Below are 21,362 nucleotides of genomic sequence, written 5' to 3'. Positions count from 1 at the left end.
TATTTATTTTTGGCTGGGTTGGGTCTTCGTTGCTGCGCGTGGGCTTTCTCTAGTTGCGGTGGGCAGGGCCTACTCTTCGCTGCAGTGTGGGGGTTTCTCACTGCAGTGACTTCTCTTGTTGTGGAGCATGGGCTCTAGGCGCGTGGGCTTCAGTAGTTGTGGCACACAGGCTTAGTCGCTCTGCGGCATGTGAGATCTTCCCAGACCAGGGATTGAACCCATGTCCCCTGCATTGGCATGCTAATTCTTAACCACTGTTCCACCAGGGAAGCCCTCAGCCTACTCTTAATAACAAAATTCATTTACTCAATAAAATTCAATCCAGTCTTAGCCAATCCTGACCAGGCATAGAACTCTTCTCTCAGTGTTCCTGCTCTACAAACCTTCCACAACTTTCTATATCCGTATTATTCTGTCCCTCACTTTCTTTTCCATTCAGAAACAACCAGCTCTAAGACAAAACCACCCTTTTTTCCATTTAATAAAATGTATTTCCATTCCTTATATCCTCTTCCTACTGAAAACACATGTTCCATTTTCCTTGCATAGTGAAATATTTCCCTTATTATTTTAGTAGCTTTAGTACATATATTATAATTCTTACCCTTAAAACCTAGTTTCTAGCAAAAACTAAGAAGTAAGCAATTATGAACTATACTTTACATTAGCATTCTGTAGATTGGCAAGCTTATAAATACTATTTATGTTTTCTAGAAAACACGTGCTTTCTCACAGAAAACGTCTTAGTGTGGCACCAAACATATTTATTAATAGTCCTAAATATTTTTAGTTTCTCTGTAAAAAGTTCTCTGTTCTGTAATTAATGTTTCAGTATCTTATTTGGGAATGACCCGGATATTCAATGGATTCCCATCATTTAATTTAGCAAAACTCTGAAGTTTCAAGTTACCAAAATCTGGACAGACTATTTTAGACAGACATTCCCAAAACATAATTATTCCTAAGGAGTTTACCTAAAAGCTCTTATCTCATTTACCTCTATTATATTTACTTAAAAGTTTCATCACATTGTTATTTTTCTTGCTGACAAACTTCGTAACAAGAATAATAAGGTCTTTATTTGATTTCTAGTAAATCTAGGTACAATAAAAGTACTATACTTAATGCTGATGACTCTAACAACACGTCATATTAAATAAACCAACAAGCTTGAGCTAACTTTGATACCAGATATTAATTCAGTACTGAATATTTCCCAGGTCACGTGAACCTGAAATTCATTCTGGCCAGTTTCTTTTATATTTCTGAGTATTTATATAAGCACTTAATTTCCTTTAAGCCAATTAAATAGAACTCTTTTACAAATTAATTTTGGCAATACCACACATCTACAACACACATATATAGATACACACACACACAAACACAGAGCCCTCATAGTTCCCATTCCAAAATTTCAGCCATGAATCAGGTACAACAATACAAAACCCATCAGTTACAAGAGGTTGGATTCAAATTGGGTTTCTGGCAGATGGAACAGTTTTCCTGTCTAGATGACTAAATCCTTTTTACTAGTATTTATGGAGAAGACACTTAAGATTTCTATTTGTCTTTAACAAGTCAAGTTCCAAATTACCTACCCCCTGTCCTGAAATTTGCATTTTAAAAAATGGCGGGGATAAGAGTTCCTGGAGAAGACCAGGTAGAACATTTACATCTCAAGGCACAGGAGGAGAAAAACACGTTCCTCCTAAGATGACTTTGTTCCCTTAAGGCTAGAATTTTTCTTTCAACACTTACTAGCCTCTTGAGACACATAGGGGAGGTCTGGGGAGTGGTAAAATGATTAGTGGCCTTTGGGTTATTTCTGGAGCCACACCTCTGGTCCTGTAAAGGACTAGATTTGTAAAACAATGACAGTTGTTTTTAATTCAGCAAAGAATTGGGAGGCCACCTCAATGATATCAAAGGACTGACATACCCACTCACCTATGTTGGAATGTTTTATTTTCCCTCATTTAGCTTAGGGGAGAAGGTCCCCTAAAAATTTCCTATCAGGCTCCAAATATCAGCTAAGGTCAGTTTAATCAAACTATGGCCTCCCATCTCGGTAATCCATTTTACAAACACTTTTGAGGATTCTCCCTGGGTTTGAGAAACTCTTTAACTATGGCCCTCAGTTCAACCTTTGATCTGAAGAGGCTCACCTACAGCCTCATGTGGTCCCATTTCTAAAGGTGACCATTAAATAGTGTCTTCAGAGTGGAAAGGCAATTCAGAGAGAAGACTGCAGTAAGTACCCTACATACGAACCTTCAAGTTGCCAACTTTCAAAGATGCGAACAAGCATTTGCATGTAAAATCACATAAGTTAGTTCACACGTCTGGTGTACATTGTCACGCGTGTGCATCCTCTACAAGTGGTTGTGTTTTTGTGTACTTTACTGTACAGTACCATATAGAGTACAGTAGTACAGTATCTTTATTTCAAGCCCAGGATGTCTGGAAGCAAACGTAAAAGCAGCGGTGATGTAGCTGGTACTGCTAAGAAGTGCCAAAAGATAATGATGGAAACAAAAGTGAAAATGATTGAGAGAGTGGAGTGAGGTGAAAAGATGGTATACATCGCTCGTTCTTATAACATGAATCTTTCAACCACTGGCACGATTCTAAAGAACAAGGACAAGATCATGGAACATGTGAAGTCTGCTGTGCCGATGATGTCAACAATAATACTGAAGAAGCGTGGAAAAGTGATGGAGGAGATGGAGAAACTCCTCAGTGTGTGGATACAGGATCAGCATCAGCGTTGAGTCCCGCTCAGCTTAACGCTGATTCAAGAGAAAGCTAAAAACCTTTATGAAGACTTGAAGAAGAAACACAGTGAAGAATCAAAGGGCACATCTTTTAATGCCAGCCATGGCTGGTTTCATCAGTTCAAGGCTAGAGCCAACCTTCACAACGTGAAAGTAAGTGGCGAGGCAGCGAGTGCAGATAAGGTAGCTGCCCGGGAATTTCCTGAAACACTTTGAGAAATTATGAAGGCACGTATTCACCTGAGCAGGTTTTTAATGTGGATAAGACAAGACTGTACTGGAAGAGGATGCCAGACTGAAGTTAAATCAGTAAGGAGGAAAAGTTGATGCCAGGCTATAAAGCAGCAAAGGATAGGCTAACTCTGTTGTTTGGTGGTAATGCTTCCAGTGATATGAAGCTGAACCCTCTCTTAGTTTATCATTCAGAGAACTCAAGAGCCCTTGAAAACATAGCCAAGGGCTCTCTTCCTGTTGTGTGGAAGAGTAACGCCAAAGCCTGGGTTACACAACCCATTTTCCAGGGCTGTATTTTCCATCACTTTATCCCAGAGGTAGAAAAATATTGGAGAAGGACATCCTGTTCAACATTGTTCAACATTGCTCAACATTGCTCTGGGCCATCCCCTATTTCATGGACCACTTTCATCCCAATGTCAAAGTACAGTAGTGCATCTGCCACCGAATACTACATTGCTCATCCAACCTATGGACCAGGGAGTTATAGTGACTTTCAAGAAATATTATTTACATCACACTTTTCGTCAGGCAGTAAAGGCAAGTGATGAATCAGGAACAACCTTGCGACAATTCTGGAAGGACTATAACATCTACAAGGTCATAAAAAACACTGATTTTGCTTGGCGTGAGGTTATGGCCGTCACCATGAATGGGGTTTGGAAGAACCTTTGTCTGCAATTTGTTCACAATTTTCGTGGATTTGAGAAGGTGGATGAGGAGTCCAAAGAGGTCTTCAGCAACTTAGTGACCCTGACGGAGAAGCTGGAGGTAGATGTGCAAGAGGACGACTTCATTGAACTCCTTGCTGTGCAACACAAGGAGTTTACCAATGAAGACCTGATGGAATTGGAGGCCCAGAGAAAGGATGAAGAGAGACAAGAGGAAGAAGTAACTGAAGAACCGAAGAGATTCACGACACAGGAAATAGCAAGGGGATCTTCTTTATTTGAGGAGGCACTGTTAGTTTTTGAGGCACAGGACCCTAATGTAGAACAGTACACGAAGGTTGCAGCAGCCATTCAGAATGCAATCCAGTGCTATCGTGTCATCTATGATGAGAAAAAAAGAGCTACTACCCAGATATCACTGGATCGTTTTTTCAAGAGGGTGTATAGAATTGAATCCAGCAAGGAACCAGAATCTGTGCCATCAACGTCAGACGTGGGTGAAATTGCAGCTTGCCCTCCGTCTCCTATTGCTGACAATGCTTCAGCTCTACCATCTCCCACCTCCTCTCCCTCCTCCAGTCAGTAACTCTTCTTGCCTGTTCAGTCAGTGCCAACCCCTGTATGCCAGCTGTTGTACTGTATTACTGTATTTTTTCAAGGTACTGTACTGTAAGATTAAAAATGTTTTATTTTTTGTGTTTGTTTGTTTTTTATGTATTATTTGTGTGAAAAGTATTATAAATCGATTACAGTACAGTACTATATAGCCGATTGTGTTAGTTGGTTACCTAGGCTAACTTTGTTGGGACTTACAAATTGGACTTAACGAACGCGCTCTCGGAATGGAAATCATTCGTATGTAGGGGACTTTCTATACTAGAATGAGTACTCAAATAAAGGAGGATAGAGAGGAGCAGTAGTTAAAGTTTAGGTACCTTTTATATCAGTAACCTTTCATTAGCCTTATGCAACAAATCTTTCAATGAGGCTATTTTGGAATTTTGAAGCCTTTTGGGACTTCTGCACACCAGTTAAAATAGGTACAATAGTTAAAATGAAAATGCTCTAAAATTTTAGCAACTTAGTAGATTTGTCCGATTCAACAGATCCAAGGAGCTAGCCCTATAAATATTTTCCCCCGCTAATCTAATTTTAGAAAAAGGAAAAACTCTTACCATTGTTGTTTCCAGTAGACCCTGCAGGCACAGATCCAGAAGACTGCTGGCTTTAACTGCAGCTGTAAAACTCAGTTTTGGAGTGCCCAAAGAGCCTCATCTTGGAGATTTCAGGGCCCAATTTCCTATAATTCCCAATTAAGTACTTGCAAGCCTACATAAACCCAGCTGGTATTCCCACAGGTGGCTTTCTGCATGGGATCTGTTTGGCCTTTGAGGCACAATTTCTCATTATTAATTTTGTAGCCTAATTCAGACATGAGATATGGCTGAGCAACTTTCTGAGGATGGTGGAATGCATCACATGTGTGCTGTTTCTAAGTCCAGGTCCCCAAGAAGTTCGACTCTTCTACGTGTCTCGGTTTCTCCCTGTGATAGTGTAAAACCCCGTGGGTTCTCAGCGCTAGGTTATCAGCCTCTGTCACGGCCCCCCAGACAAGCAGTGTTTACTTAAAGTTTGTAGTGGGTCTCCCTTATTCTTCAGAGCTGAATAATTCAGTCTCTCATTTCACTAGCAAAAGTTTTGTTCAGACCATATATTTTATTTAACTTTATTTCACATGGAGAACCAAACACTACACTGACCCAACTCTAAGAGAAAGGAGGGATAGAAGAAAAGTATTTTATAACAAGATAATAGTAATGAAGTTGTGGATGGCTTCTAGAAGCAGCATTGAAAAGACTTCCGCTACTAAAGCAGACTGCTACAGGAATGTGGTGGTGATGACCCAAATACTCTGAAAGGCTTTGATTTTCTGAAATAGTGAATAATTCTTGGCAGAATTGGGGATCATTTTGAAATGTATAGAAATATCAAATCACTATGTTAAGTTGTAGGTCAATTCTACTTCAAAAACAAACAAACAAGCTCATAGGAAAATAGATCAGATTTGTGGTTACCAAAGGCAGGGGCACGGGGGGGAGAGGGAACTGGACGAAGGCTGTCAAAAGGTACAGAGTTCCAGTCATAGATAAATAAGCACTAGGGATGCAATGTACAACCTAATACATGTAATTAACACGGCTGTATGTTATATATGAAAGTTGAGAGAGTAAATCCCGAGTTCTCATCACAGGGAAAAGATACTTTTTTAAAAATTTCTTTAATTTTGTATCTATATGAGATGACGGATGTTCCCCAAACTTACTGTGGTCATCATTTCATGATGTATATAAGTCAAATCATTATGCTGTACACCTTAAACTTATACAGTGCTGTATGTCAATTATATCTCAATAAAACTGTAAGGAAAAAAATTACATGTTCAGTAGTTTCGTGTTTTTCTATTAAGAGTTTGACCCAAGAGGAAACACAGGGGTAAAGTACAGGTGTCCTATAATATGTTTCAAAATAATAACTTTCATTTCTCACTTATGAATGCAATTTTTTAGGAAAGTTAGAAAATAAAGAAAAGCAATAAGAAAAAAATGACTTCTACTAAAAATAACTGCTAATGTCTTGGGTGGTTGTTTTAATTTATATACACATATGTGCACACATACATTTTTACTAAAATAGGATTATATCCTATATATTCTTTATATTTTTTGTATTCTGTTTCAATTTTTTTTCACTTAACAAGTGTTGTGAAAATTTTTTTCACGTCATTATGTGAATTCTTTTAAAACATCGTTGTTAAGGATTGGTTAGTATTCCATTCAATGGATAATTTATCCAACTGACCTCTTATTGTTCGACATCCTTTTTTTGTTGGTTTGATTTATATATATATATATATATATACACACACACACACACACACACACACACACACACACATATTGGCTGCACCGTGTGGCTTTGGGTTCTTAGTTCCTCAACCAGATATTGAACCTGGGCCCTCAGCAGTGAAAGCACAGAGTCGTAACCACTGGACCGCCAGGGAATTCCTTGTTTTATATTTGAAATAGGATCATCATAAAAACACAGTGGTTGACTATGTGCACTCTGGGTTCAGACTTCCTGAGATCCAAGCTCAACTCTATCACTTCCCTACAGGACCTTGGAGAAGATATTTAACTCTCTGGAGCTCATTTTTCTCATCTGTGAAATGGGGTTATGGTAGTCCCTACGTCACTGGACTATTGTAAGGATTAAATGGATTAATCCACATAAAGTACATACAACGGTGTCCGGCCTTCAGAAAGTAGTCACTCAATGTGGCTTCACTGTCATCATTGCCACCATCATCATTTTCACTGTAACTCTTTGTGCACATGTGTTACATTTTCCTAAGGTAAATTCCTAAAATAAAGTGACCAGGCTAACAGATAGGATTTTTTAAAAAATTAATTAATCAATTAATTTTTTGGCTGTGTTGGGTCTTCGTTGCTGCACGCAGGCTTTCTCTGGTTGCGGCGAGTGGGGGCTACTCCTTGTTGCGGTGCACGGGCTTCTCATTGCGGTGGCTTCTCTTTGTTGCGGAGCACAGGCTCCAGGCGCGCAGGCTACAGTAGTTGTGGCACGCGGGCTCAGTAGTTGTGGCTCACAGGCTCTGGAGCGCAGGCTCAGTCGTGGCACACGGGCTTAGTTGCTCTGCAGCATGTGGGATCTTCCTGGACCAGGGCTCGAACCCGTGTCCCCTGCACTGGTAGGTGGATTCTCAACCACTGCGCCACCAGGGAAGTCCCCAGATAGGATTTTTGATATTCTATGATAATCTGATCAGCAATGGAGATTCATTATTATAATTATTACAAGCTAGTGAGTTGATTTTTCCTGCAGGGACCCCTGTGAGTGATCTGTGTGTTCTGGAGACACATATTTGAGATCATGTTCTTCCACATTAGCCTGGCATCTGTTTTATTAGACACGGACGTTCATGAACAGTACCAAGGTTGTTCACTCTGGAATTCTACATTCACCACCCCAGAACATCTTCAAGATCCCACAGGAAGGAAAAGAAGGAGCAATGCAAATGGTAGTGGGATTGTGGAAGCTCTGCTCCCAGCATGTCCTAGAGAGAGTGACCTCAGATGAAAGCACAGTCAGCGTGAGAGGGCCTGCAGCCCAGGGAAACTTCTCTGCTCCATGCCAGGATTTCCCATCTCCTCTAGGAGAAGGAGGTGAGGGGAGTGAAAAGAGGAGTCAAGGCAGAACTGGTTTAATGCAGTCACCCCTCTTTTATGAACATTTGTATTATTTGTTACTGAAGAAGAGCTAGAGCAGACAATGTTGGCTGGACCACCCAGTAGTCATTCCTAACCCTATTCTATAAGCTAGAGAACCAGAGCCTCACTTCCCCAACCCTCCTAGCAGCTAAGGGTGGTCATAATGCCAAATTCTGCTGGCTTTGTCTTTTATCCCTCTTTACCACCTTCAACATGGATGTAATGTCTGGAGATGTGGCAGCCATCTTGCAGCCATGAGACAAAAAGCCAACATACTGTGGATGGCAAAGCAGAAAGATAGAACCTAAGTCCTTGATGGCATTGATGAGCTGCCAAACTCATCTTGAAATATCTTACTAAATAAATAAAAATGCCCTTAAGGGTTAAGCTGGGCATTCTGTTACTTACAAATGAAAGCATTCCTGATACAAGCGCCGTAGAATAATTTATACCCATTTTTATTCTTTTGTTAAAAATTTTTTTTGCAATTACTGAACACTCTTTTCTTACAAAGAAGAAAAAAACAAATCTCTGACTCAAACCTATGCAACAACACTTCAAAACTTACTGCTCTGTTCCGGCCTCTCTTAGAGGAAGACATCTGGTAGGACCAAGGCTTAGCAACCCACAGCAAATGCCTCCCTCTTCTGTCCATGGTAATACTTGCACCCACAGCTGTCTCCTCCTCATGAGGTGATATATGTGGGAAAATTCTACAGTCCTGCATGAAAATGTCTCCCACACTTGATTTAAAATGAGGCTGGTGTCACACTTAATAACTGATTTGGAAATTACTCAGAAAAGTACAGGTAGAGAGACAGAAAGAGACAGAGCAACAACGAAGATCTGTTGGCTGCATCAGCTACCGTCGGTCACTTTCTGCCACCTGTACTGGTGGAAAGCTGGGACATAGTGTAAGAAGGAACAAGCAGCCTCAGAGAGGAGCCAAAATGAGAAAAGGGGAGAGAGAATCATCTTCCTGGTTTCCCTCCAGCCCTCGGTTTCCATCCTTTCTGAGGCTCAGCCGTGTCTTACCCAGCATCCTTCTAATAAATTCTCATTATCCCTTAAGAGAATCAGACTGGGTTATCACTGCTGACAAATAAAAGAGCTGTGATCTTTACAACAACCTTTCATCAATCAGGAGGTGCCAGAACTTTGGTGCAAGTCAGGGAACACGTCAGAAGGTGAGGAAAATATTTTGCTAAAGGCTTTTTTTAGGCAAATCAGCCAAATGAGTAAAAAAACGCAAACAAACCAACAGCAAACTCAAATTCTCCATGAAAATTCAGAGTAGCAAAGGCATTGGCTAATTCTTTTGCTATAAATGAACCAAAATGATGAGCTTTATTTGCATGCATCTGTGGTATATAAAATGCCCTCTTTTTTGTCCCATTTTGCAACCCCATAGTTATGTCTTACACAGCCACAGCTACTATATTAACATTTATTTAGACATTTGCAGTTTACAAAGCATTTCTGTTGTAGATCACTTGTGGAATGACAGTTGTTGGGGGTGGAAAGAAGGGGAAAGGCAATAGGATGCACCAGGACAACCTACATTAAGAACATGGTCGGGACTTCCTGGGTGGCGCAGTGGTTAAGAATCCGCCTGCCAATGCAGGGGACACGGGTTCAAGCCCTGGTCCGGGAAGATCCAACATGCCGCGGAGCAGCTAAGCCTGTGCGCCACAACTACTGAGCCTACGCTCTAGATCCTGTGAGCCACAGCTACTGAGCCTACGCTCTAGATCCTGTGAGCCACAGCTACTGAGCCTACGCTCTAGATCCTGTGAGCCACAGCTACTGAGCCCTTGTGCCACAACTACTGAAGCCCACGCGCCCAGAGCCCATGCTCCGCAAGAGAAGCCACCGCAATGAGAAGCCCACGCACCACAACGAAGAGTAGCCCCCGCTCGCTGCAACTAGAGAAAGCCTGCGTGCAGCAACGAAGACCCAACGCAGCCAAAAATAAATAAATAAATAAATAAATAAATTTAAAAAAAAAAAAAAAAAAAAAAAGAACATGGTCAATGGGGCCAGGAATTTACTCTTTTTTTTTTGGCTGCGTTGGGTCTTCGTTGCTGTGCACGGGCTTTCTCTAGTTGCGGTGAGCGGGGGCTACTCTTCGTTGCAGTGTGCAGGCTCCTCATTGCAGTGGCTTCTCTTGCTGTAGAGCTCGGGATCTAGGCACGTGGGCTTCAGTAGTTGCGGCGTGTGGGCTCAGTAGCTGTGGTTCGCCGGCTCTAGAGCGCAGGCTCAGTAGTTGTGGCACATGGGTTTGTTGCTCCGCGGCATGTGGGATCTTCCCTGACCAGGCATCAAACCCGTGTTCCCTGCACTGGCAGGCAGATTTTTAACCGCTGCACCACCAGGGAAGTCCTTTACTCTTTATTTAAGTCAAATACAATACATCAGACTCTCCCTCCCAGGATTTAGGAATTGTGACTCAGAGACCTCTAATCAGTCTTTTCAGAATTTATATCAACTTGGGGCAGCAATGTGGCCATATTTTGCCATGTGAAGGGAGAAGCGGACAAAATCAGGGGCAAGTGTGAGGTGCAGGCTCTGGGAAGAGGGAAACAGCAAACATGAACTCGTAGGCAGGAACAGATAGGTGTGTTCAGATAGGAGGGGAAAGGAAGCCAGCCACAGTGGTGATGGTAGGCGATGGGGCTGGACAGATCCCCCAAAGCCTGCTCCACACATGATAAGGAGAGCGAGGGTGTATTCTAAGTGGCAAGAGGAAACCAGAGGAGGAAGGGATGTTTAGCAGGAAAATTACGAGATCAATTTCCTTTCTGAGAAGTTGGTTCTGCTGGTGGACAAGGTCTGGACAAGGCAGGGAGACAGTCAGGAGGCAGTCCTCGCCTTGGAAGAGGCGGTGGTGCTTTGGGTTAGGTGATCGCGGGTGGCGAAGGAGAGCAGAGGGCTGATTCGACCCTGCCCCTCTGCACCCTGGTTCTTTTTTCTCTAAAATGGGGATTGAAGGTTCCTACTGTCTTCTTAGGGATGATGAAAGTTAAACGAGGTAATGCATGATATGGATTTGGTACAGAGTAAGTCCTCAATAAGTGGCAGTTATTATCATTATTATCCTAATAATAAAAGAGAGACCCCACCATAGCTTTCCTCATACTGTATTCTAGTGTGGGAAACAGGCAAATCAAGTAGTAAAAATAAAGTGCTAGGACAGATAAAGCTGATAGGGGGCGCTGTGGGAAGACATGCGCCTCCCCTTGAAATAAAGCAATACGTAAATGGAATCAAGAATTCCATGTTTGATTCTGCTTTCTGTCCTACTTGCCATCCTTCTGTCTAAATTTCTGTTTGTCCGGCTACCAGCCTTCTTCCCCCTTCTATTTCCTTCCAACAGGAGATTTCTGAGACCTTTTCCCAAAGAACTACCCTATTTCTATTCCTGTAAAATCAGTCATCTCCTGGGAGGAAGGAGTTTCCTCCAGGATGCTGGGCTCATTCCCCTGCCCCAGAGAGAACCCGAGGCCTCTCCTGGCTCGGGATGCAGACCAAGCCAGGGCCAGGTGCCAGGTGCCGGGTGAGACCAGTAGGAGGGAGATGAGCATTGGCAGGCTCCATCCATCTCCTTCCAGATCCATGGGCTGGGATCAGGGGCTGGGAGGTGGCCTCTGGTGAGGAAGGGAAGAGGGAGGCACTGTCTCACGACAGAAATAAGCATCATTTGTCGACACTGCTTTGTGCCACAGACTTTAGAGGTAATTTTTTAAAACTTCAAGCATATATAGGTAATATATCTGTGCAATACAGAAAAAAAGGATCATCAGTAAATACCCCCAACTTGTCCTGAAATTTACTATGCATTTCCAAGCACACACATATTCTTGTATTTTCTTTACCCAAATGGTAGCTTACCTAACACACTTCTTCTGCACCTTGATTTTTTCACTTAATTGTATATTTCCACACATAGAACTTTCTATATGTCTACATATACAGTTATTTGATCGCTGGCTGTATGTGTCAAAATGTATTTAACCAGCCTCATATCTATATTGATTTAGGCCGCTTCTTTCTTTTGCTAGTATAAACAACATTGCAAGGAACAGCCTCATAGAAATGTCATTGCTTGTGTTGCAGAATTTTAAAATTTTATGTAGTTTGAATAAATGAACAAAACTGAACCCAAAACAAAACAAAAACTTTTTTAAAAAGCACTTTCATGGTTTTATTTTTTACATTTATATCTTTGGATTTTCTTTTGTGTGAGGTTGGCATCAGATTAGGTTTGGTTTTTTTTCCCCTAGATGCTCTGCCAGGCACTTCAGGGGATTATTCTCACTACAACCCTTTCTACAGGTGAGAAAACAGAGGCTCAGAGAGGTTGAGTCACATGGCCAAGCTCACTCAGAGAATAATTAGAAACCAGTTTCCAACTGGAAACTCAGTGACCCAACCCTTAACTACAATAAAAATAGCATTTATTTTGATCCAGGCAATTACTTCTTAAAAAAATTAACTTTCTATCTTGGAATAGTTTTAGAGTTACAGAAAAATTTGAGAATATCACAGAGAATTTCCATACACCTTAGACTCAGTTTCTGTGATTATTACTATCTTACATCAGTAGTAGATGAGCCAGTATTGACACAGTATTATTATCTAAAGTCCATACTTTATTCAGATTTGCTTAGTTGTTACTTTTCCTGTTCCACATTCCCATCCTGATGACCATATTACACTTAAGTGGTCATTTAAGCGGTCATGTCCCCTTAGGCTCCTCTTCGCTGTGACGGTTTCTGACTTTCCCTGTTTCTGATGACCTTGACAGTCTTGTGTAGCTGTTCAGGTATTCTGTAGGACGTCCCTTGACTGGGGTTTATCTGATGTTTTTCTTATGGTTTGGCTGAAGTTATGGGTTGGGGGGAGAAAGACCCACACAGGTAGAGTGTCATTCCCATCACATCATATCAAGGGTGCATACCATCAACATGACATCACTGTTGATGTTGACCTTGATCATCTGTCTGAGCAAGTGTTTGTCAGGTATTATTCAGGTAGTTACTTGCCGTGCCCCGCCCTCCCTTTCCGTACTGTCCTCTTCGGAGGGAAGTCACTGTGTGCAGTCCACACTTAACGACTGCGGAGTCATTGCTCCACCTCCTTTAAGGAGCTGTATAAATTATTTAGAATTATTCTGCATAGCCGATTTATCTACACTTCCCATTTATTTAATTTGGAAGTTACTTGTATACAAATGTATATACAATTACATTTCTTTAATTATTAGGCACTTATTTATATTTGCTAATTCCTTTTCATTCTATCTTTTAAGCTGTACCTGGATAGAGGCAGAGATGAAACGTGGATGAGGTGCAAATTTTAAAAGACAAACACGGCACGTAGTGAAAAATCCTCCCTCATACCTTTCTCATCCAGGCCTCCCAGCTCCCCACTCGAGAGATATCTTATGCATTTACAAACATGTACAAATACATTCCCCCCCCCCCTCTTTTTTTTTTCCTTTTTGTACGCAAATGGTAACTTACTAGATAAACTTGTTCGGCATCTTGGTTATTTTTATTACACTTTTTAAAATCTGGGAGGTCTCCCCTCCTCGCGGCCGCTGGACGGAGCTGTCCCGGGTCTCTCCGGCTCTCCACCCGCGTCTCCCATCCCAGGTCCCCGACGCGGCGGAGCCGCACCCTTCCACGGCGCCCTGCCCTCACCTCGCCTCCCAGCGCAGGGCGGCTCGGGTGGTCCAGCGGGGGCGGGCGTGGGAAGGGCCGCCGGGCGCCCCGCCCCCGCCCCCGCCTCTGTGACGTCGGCCCCGGAATCTGGAATCCCGGCTCCGGGAGGGAAGGCCGGGAGGAGGCGGCGGCGGCTGCCGAAGCGGGTCTCCGGCGGCATTTCGGGGGCGCGGGGCGCAGCCATGAGCGAGTCCAGTGCCAGTGCGCTCCCGCCCGGCAGGCCCAGCAGGCAGGCCTTCATCCACCAAGGTAGGGCGGCGCGGACCCGGCTCCAGGCGGCCGGCGGGTGCAAGCGGCCGCGAGGTGCTGGGAGCTCGGCGCGGGCCCGGCCCCCTCCCCACCTCCCGGCTTGGGGGAAAGCGGATCTTTCTTATTGCTGGTCTCCCTCCTCCAACCCATCCTCACTCAATTCAGAGAGTGCATGCTCTACCAAAAGGAGCACTAGAATGGGAGTCTCGACAGTGGTGAGTTTGCCTTCCCAAAGCTGGTCGAGGGATCCCGGGCTAGTCTCAAAATAATCTTAGATGTTAAATGAAAAGATTGTGAGATCCCTGTCAGCCCTAACATTCTGATACCAGGTGCTTGCCTCCCAAACATATGAGGCTCTACAATTAGATGGACTTAGAACTGAATTCTGCCTCGGCTATTTATTGCTGTGTGATCTTTGGTAAGTGACTTGCTGTCTCTGAACCTTAGGTTCTTCAGCAGTAAAATGGGAATAAGATGTTGGTGGGATTAGTTGAGAGAAAAATGTGTGAAGTGCCTAGCACAGTGTTTGATACAGGAAAGGCACTATCAGTGGTAGCCAGCCAAGTATATGCTTTTCCCTTTTTTTATTGGGTAAAACTTAAGAGTGAAGTGTACAGCCTTGTGAATTTTAACATAAATGTGTACAACTGCTACTCAGTCAAGATAGAAAAGTTGCCAGTACCCAGGCAGGCTTCCTTGCAGCATTCATATCTTATATTTGCCCTTAACAAAACACAAGACCCCACTGTGAGGTTTTGTGTGTGTGTGTGTGTGTGTGTGGACAAAGCTTCCAATACCTAGTACCTTGGCTTCAACTTCCCCACTGTGAGTTTTATCTGCAGCGTTTTTTCTATTTCAATTTGAGAATAGAGATTTTGTTACAAGGATCTACAGTAAAGCATGAGTGTAGATTTGGGCATTGGGCCCCTCTGATTGGATTGATCTCAACATCTAGAAGAAGAAAAAGAGAAAAATATCTAGAGAGACTCAAACTCTGGGAACTTGCTCGGGAATCAGAAAAAAGACTGGGTTTGATGCTAATTATTTTCTAATGCAGTATTAATAGTGCTGGCATCAGCTCAATTTCAGCCTTTCAGTAATAGCTATTCAAGTATTTTCCACATGATTTTTTATTTATGTTTCTCTTATTTTATCACAGTTCATCACATTTAAGATGCCAACCCTGGTTTCCCATACAGAAGGCAAGGAGATTCCTCTTCCTTGGATCTTTTTTTTTTTTTTTTTTTTTAGGGGTTAAAAATGAGGTTTATTTTTTTCTTTTCTTTTTTTTTTTTTTTAAACATCTTTATTGAAGTATAATTGCTTTACAATGGTGTGCTAGCTTCTGCTTTACAACAAAGTGAATCAGTTACACATATACATATGTTGCCATATCTCTTCCCTCTTGCATCTCCCTCCCTCCCACCCTCCCTATCCCACCCCTCTAGGTGGTCACAAAGCACCGAGCTGATCTCCCTGTGCTATGCGGCTGCTTCCCACTAGTTATCTATTTTACATTTGGTAGTGTATATATGTCCATGACACTCTCTCACCCTGTCACATCTCACCCCTCCCCCTCCCCATATCCTCAAGTCCATTCTCTAGTAGGTCTGTGTCTTTGTTCCCATCTTGCCACTAGGTTCTTCATGACCTCTTTTTTTTTTTTTTTTTTCCCTTAGATTCCATATATATGTGTTAGCATACTGTATTTGTTTTTCTCTTTCTGACTTACTTCACTCTGTATGACAGACTCTAACTCCATCCACCTCATTACAAACACCTCCATTTCATTTCTTTTTATGGCTGAGTAATATTCCATTGTATATATGTGCCACATCTTCTTTATCCATTCATCCGATGATGGACACCTAGGTTGCTTCCATGTCCTGGCTATTGTAAACAGAGCTGCAATGAATATTTTGGTACATGACTCTTTCTGAATTATGGTTTTCTCAGGGTATATGCCCAGTAGTGGGATTGCTGGGTCATATGGTAGTTCTATTTTTAGTTTTTTAAGGAACCTCCATACTGTTCTCCATAGTGGCTGTATCAATTTACATTCCCACCAACAGTGCAAGAGTGTTCCCTTTTCTCCACACCCTCTCCAGCATTTATTGTTTCTAGATTTTTTGATGATGGCCATTCTGACCGGTGTGAGATGATACCTCATTGTAGTTTTGATTTGCATTTCTCTAATGATTAATGATGTTGAGCATTCTTTCATGTGTCTGTTGGCAATCTGTATCTCTTCTTTGGAGAAATGTCTATTTAGGTCTTCTGCCCATTTTTGGATTGGGTTGTTTGTTTTTTTGTTATTGAGCTGCATGAGCTGCTTGTAAATCTTGGAGATTAATCCTTTGTCCGTTGCTTCATTTGCAAATATTTTCTCCCATTCTGAGGGTTGTCTTTTGGTCTTGTTTATGGTTTCCTTTGCTGTGCAAAAGCTTTTAAGTTTCATTAGGTCCCATTTGTTTATTTGTGTTTTTATTTCCATTTCTCTAGGACCTGGGTCAAAAAGGATCTTGCTGTGACTTATGTCATACAGTGTTCTGCCTATGTTTTCCTCTAAGAGTTTGATAGTGTCTGGCCTTACACTTAGGTCTTTAATCCATTTTGAGTTTATTTTTGTGTATGGTGTTAGGGAGTGTTCTAATTTCATACTTTTACATGTACCTGTCCAATTTTCCCAGCACCACTTATTGAAGAGGCTGTCTTTTCTCCACTGTATATGCTTGCCTCCTTTATCAAAGATAAGGTGACCATATGTGCGTGGGCTTATCTCTGGGCTTTCTATCCTGTTCCATTGATCTATATTTCTGTTTTTGTGCCAGTACCAAACTGTCTTGATTACTGTAGCTTTGTAATATAGTCTGAAGTCAGGGAGCCTGATTCCTCCAGCTCCATTTTTCGTTCTCAAGATTGCTTTGGCTATTCGGGGTCTTTTGTGTTTCCATACAAATTGTGAAATTTTTTGTTCTAGTTCTGTGAAAAATGCCAGTGGTAGTTTGATAGGGATTGCATTGAATCTGTAGATTGCTTTGGGTAGCAGAGTCATTTTCACAATGTTTATTCTTCCAATCCAAGAACATGGTATATCTCTCCATCTATTTGTATCATCTTTAATTTCTTTCATCAGTGTCCTATAATTTTCTGCATACAGGTCTTTTGTCTCCTTAGGTAGGTTTATTCCTAGGTATTTTATTCTTTTTGTTGCAATGGTAAACGGGAGTGTTTTCTTAATTTCACTTTCAGATTTTTCATCATTAGTATACAGGAATGCAAGAGATTTCTGTGCATTAATTTTTCCTTGGATCTTTGCTGGGTGTTCAAGGGGCTCTCTAAGCATCTCTTTATGAGTATTGTAACTAGCGCCTCTAATCAAAAGATTCTCCCTGTCCCTTGGACAGATGATATTTTATGACCTTGTACCCACTAGCATGAGTGGGAGGCTCAGAAGGGACTGTGTTTATAACTTTGCAGCAGTTTGTAAACCATGACACACTGTATGAGCATCTTGGGAGGACAGTTGGAGGGGTTCAGGAGACAAAGGGCGTCTAGTTTACAGAAATGGGAAATGTGTATCCTTCTTAATGATAAAACAGATCACAACATTTGCCTTCTTTTTTTTTTTTTCTTTTCCATGATGGTTTATTACAGGATATTGAATATAGTTCCCTGTGCTATACAGTAGGACCTTGTTGTTTATTCATTCTATGTATAATGGTTTGCATCTGCTAGTCCCAAACTCCCAATCCATCCCTCCCCCAACCCCCCTTCCCCTTGGCAACCACAAGTCTGTTCTCTGTATCTGTGAATCTGTTTCTGTTTCGCAGATAAGTTCACTTGTGTCATATTTTAGATTCCACAGGTAAGTGACATCGTATGGTATTTGCCTTTCTGTTTCTGACTTACTTCACTGAGTATGATGATCTCAAGGTCCATACATGTTGCTGCAAATGGCACTATTTCATTCGTTTTTATGACTGAGTAGACAATACTTGCCTTCTTAATTAAAACTTTTCAGTGGCTTCCCACTGCTCTGAGAACAAGCTCCAGGCCTCCAACAAGGCCAGCAAGGACCCCAGCCCACCTCTGCAGGCTCTCATCACCTACAGCCTTACCTTAGCCCATGCTGCTCCAGCTACACTGACTGCCTTCTCATTCCTCCAACATGTCAAGGTCATTTCTGCCTCAGGGCCTTTGCATCTGCTGTTCTCTTTGCCTGGAGTGCATTTCTCTTTGATCTTCATATGGCAGCCTCTTGCTGCTCCTGTCAGGTCTCTGCTCAAATGTCACTTCAGAGAGGCAGACGTCTGGAGTCATCTTGTCTGGAGAAGTGCCCCCGTATCTCCTGCCCTGACCTTGCTTATTCCTTCAAAGCACTTAGCACCATCTGAAGTCATGTGGTTTGATCATTTCCTGGTTTATTAGCTATTTCTCCTTCTAGAATGTGGGTGCCATGAAAATCAGGGGCTTTTTCTTGTTCCCCTAGGACCTACAACAGTGTCTGGCACGTGGTAGGTACTAAACCTATGATGAATGAATGAATGATGGAGTATACCCACAGCCATGCTGGCAGCTATAGTGTAGTGGTTTCAAGTCTAGACTCTGGATTCTCAGATGCAAATCATCTTTTTCCCATTCACTGGTTTTGTCTTTGGGAAAGGCAGTTAAGTGCCTGGTGCCTCAGTTTCCTTATGTATTAAATAACGAAAGTACCTACTTTAGGAGGTCATTATGAGGATTCAGATAATTAATTTATATAAATAACTTAGTAAGTGCTTAAATTAGTTATCTATGCCTTGGAACAAATTATCCCAAAATTTAGAGGCTTAGAACCCACTAACCTCACGGTTTCTGTGGGTCAGGAATTGGGGAGTGACCTATCTAGGCTTTTCTGGCTCAGTCTGTCTTAAGAAATTGCAGTCATGGTGTCAGCCAGCCATGCAGTCATCCAAAGGCTTGCCTGGAGCTGGAGGATCCCTTCCAAGATGACTCGCTCACATGGATGGCGAGTTGACACTGGCTGTTGACAGGAAGCCTCAGTTCCTCTCCATGTGGACCTCCCAGAGGGCTGCTTAAGTGTCCTCGAGACATGGTGGCTGGCTTCTCTCAGAGCAGATGATCCAAGAGAGAGCAAGGTGGAAACTGTAGTGTCTTTGATGAGCTGGTCTTAGAAATCACACTGTGTTGTTTTTATTGTTCACGTGGGTCAGCCCTGTTCAGTGTGGATGGGGCCTGTATAGAGGCGTGAATATTAGGAGGGGAGGATCACAGGGGGCCATCCTGGGGACTGGCTGCCATGGCCCATGTAAGTGTTAACTGTTGTTATGATGTCTCTGCTCTCCTGCTAGATGGTAAGCTCCAGCAGGGCAGGGCCTGGGCCTGTTTGGCTCACCATGGCATCCCCCTGCTTAGCCCAGTGCTTGGTGTATAGGAGGTCTTCAGTAAACACTAGTTGAAAGGATGCCCTTAGTGATTTGGTCCCCGTCTTAGCTCCCATCTCCACACACCCCCCGACCCCCACCTGACGGTTCCCATGTTACTTTTTGAGCCTGAGAAGCTCCTGCTGTTCCCTCTACCATGAGGCTATTACTTTACTTCCTTTTAAGGCATACTATTTTTCTCGTCTTTCAATCTGGTGTCACTTCCTCCTGGAAGCCTTCCCTGACTACCTCCCCTCCCACAGGCTAGACCGTGTCCCTTCTCTGTACCCACAGAGCCCTCTAGCCTCGCCCTGTCAAAGTACCCCTTGAACTGTATTCTCACTTCTCTTGAGTTGCATCATTTATTTTTTTAATTTATTTTATTTTATTTTATTTTTACTTTTTATTTTTATGGCTGTGTTGGGTCTTCGTTTCTGTGCGAGGGCTTTCTCTAGTTGTGGCAAGTGGGGGCCACTCTTCATCGCAGATGCGCGGGTCTCTCACTATCGCGGCCTCTCTTGTTGCGGAGCACAGGCTCCAGACGCGCAGGCTCAGTAATTGTGGCTCACGGGCCCAGCTGCTCTGCGGCATGTGGGATCTTCCCAGACCAGGGCTCGAACCTGTGTCCCCTGCATTGGCAGGCGGATTCTTAACCACTGCGCCACCAGGGAAGCCCCCAAGTTGTATCATTTTTAAGAGCAGGGATTTTGGAATTAAGCAGACCCAGGTTCAGACACCGACTTGGCCTCTTATAAGCTGTGTAGTCTTGAGCAAGTTACTGCCTTTTCTGAGCTTCCGTTTCCCCATCTATAAAGTGGAGATTCTGATAGGAGCGAAAGCCGGAGGACCACCTTGTTCCAGGGCCTCTAGAGAGGGCTACCGCCCACCTCAACGCCTGCTGCTCCCACCCCTCCCAGGCCCCAGTGCTTCCCTCCGGGTCTTTGCAGCCTCTGTTCCCTCCAGCCGGCACACCCTTCCCCCTGCTCTGCCCATGGCCGGCTCCTCACACTTCTGCTCTCAGCTGGAATGTCACCTCCTCCCAAGAGGCAACGCCTCCCCACCCCCTGACCATGAGACATTTTGCCCTCTCCCAGGGCTTTTTGCCCCTCAGCCCCATCGTACCTGGCATGTTCTGTGTTTATTGAATGGAGTGACCCTGCATGGTTTTTTCCCTTTGTCAAATATTTACCATATTCTGGTCTGTCAGTACTTCATACCAGTCAGTAAATGTATGTGTACAGTATGTGTAGTGTAACCACATGCTCATTCCAGGCGGGAGTCCTTCGGCTAGCGTGCATGCAGTGACTTTTTTGGGGCGGGGATCGAGGCATAATTCACATAACAAAATCAACCATTTTAAAGTGTACAGCATTTACTACATTCACAATATGGTACAAACATCACCTCTATCTGGTTCCAAAATATTTTCATATACCCCCATCTGCTAGGGTCACTGAAAGGATTTAATGAGATAAGCGTGTCAAGAATCTAGCACCTTGTGGGCGGGTGCTGTGCACTTGAATGGTAGCTCTTGGTATTATTATGATTATGATTATTAGGGCCTTTTCTAGCCCCGGTATTATCAGGTTTGATGACTGCATGTGCTCTGTGCCTATGCGCTCTGGAGGTATCTGTTAGATACCTATGTAGTTAAACAACTATTCCGTGGGCTATTATAGTCTGACCGATTTTACGAAATTTGAAGACAAGTAACCATTTGACCTGCAGTGTTTTTTGTTTTTTACTTTATCTGCTAAGTCCATTCATCCAGGTTACTCATCAAAGGTGTCCTGGGTGGGAGGGCTCTTGTGCAGGCCTCGACACAGGCCACAGTGAGCCAGCCTTCTGACCTGAGTTATTTTTTTCCCCTCTGTCTGGAGGAGGCCGAGCTCTGTCTGCCCAGCAGTTCAGGCCCGGATTAGGCCCAAAGGCCAGAGGCCCTCAGTGGCTTTTTTTTTTTTTTTTTTTTTTTTCAGGAAGTGAAGAATTTCAG

General features: G+C 43.0%; 1 protein-coding gene across 1 annotated transcript in view; it reads left to right on the top strand.

Moving 5' to 3' along the window:
• Positions 1 to 13,804: 13,804 nt before the first annotated feature.
• TMC7 (transmembrane channel like 7) overlaps positions 13,805 to 21,362 on the top strand; it is a 54,864-nt gene continuing 47,306 nt past the window's right edge. The window contains exon 1 of the mRNA XM_061210266.1: positions 13,805 to 13,943. Coding sequence (XP_061066249.1) covers positions 13,877 to 13,943 — 67 coding nt within the window. The 5' untranslated portion in view covers positions 13,805 to 13,876. The remainder of the gene's footprint in view (positions 13,944 to 21,362) is intronic.

Source organism: Eubalaena glacialis, chromosome 13 (genome assembly GCF_028564815.1).
Source record: "Eubalaena glacialis isolate mEubGla1 chromosome 13, mEubGla1.1.hap2.+ XY, whole genome shotgun sequence".
NCBI classification, from domain to species: Eukaryota; Metazoa; Chordata; class Mammalia; order Artiodactyla; family Balaenidae; genus Eubalaena; species Eubalaena glacialis.
Note: the sequence above shows the minus strand (reverse complement) of the source record. Positions and strands in the feature narration are given on the sequence as shown.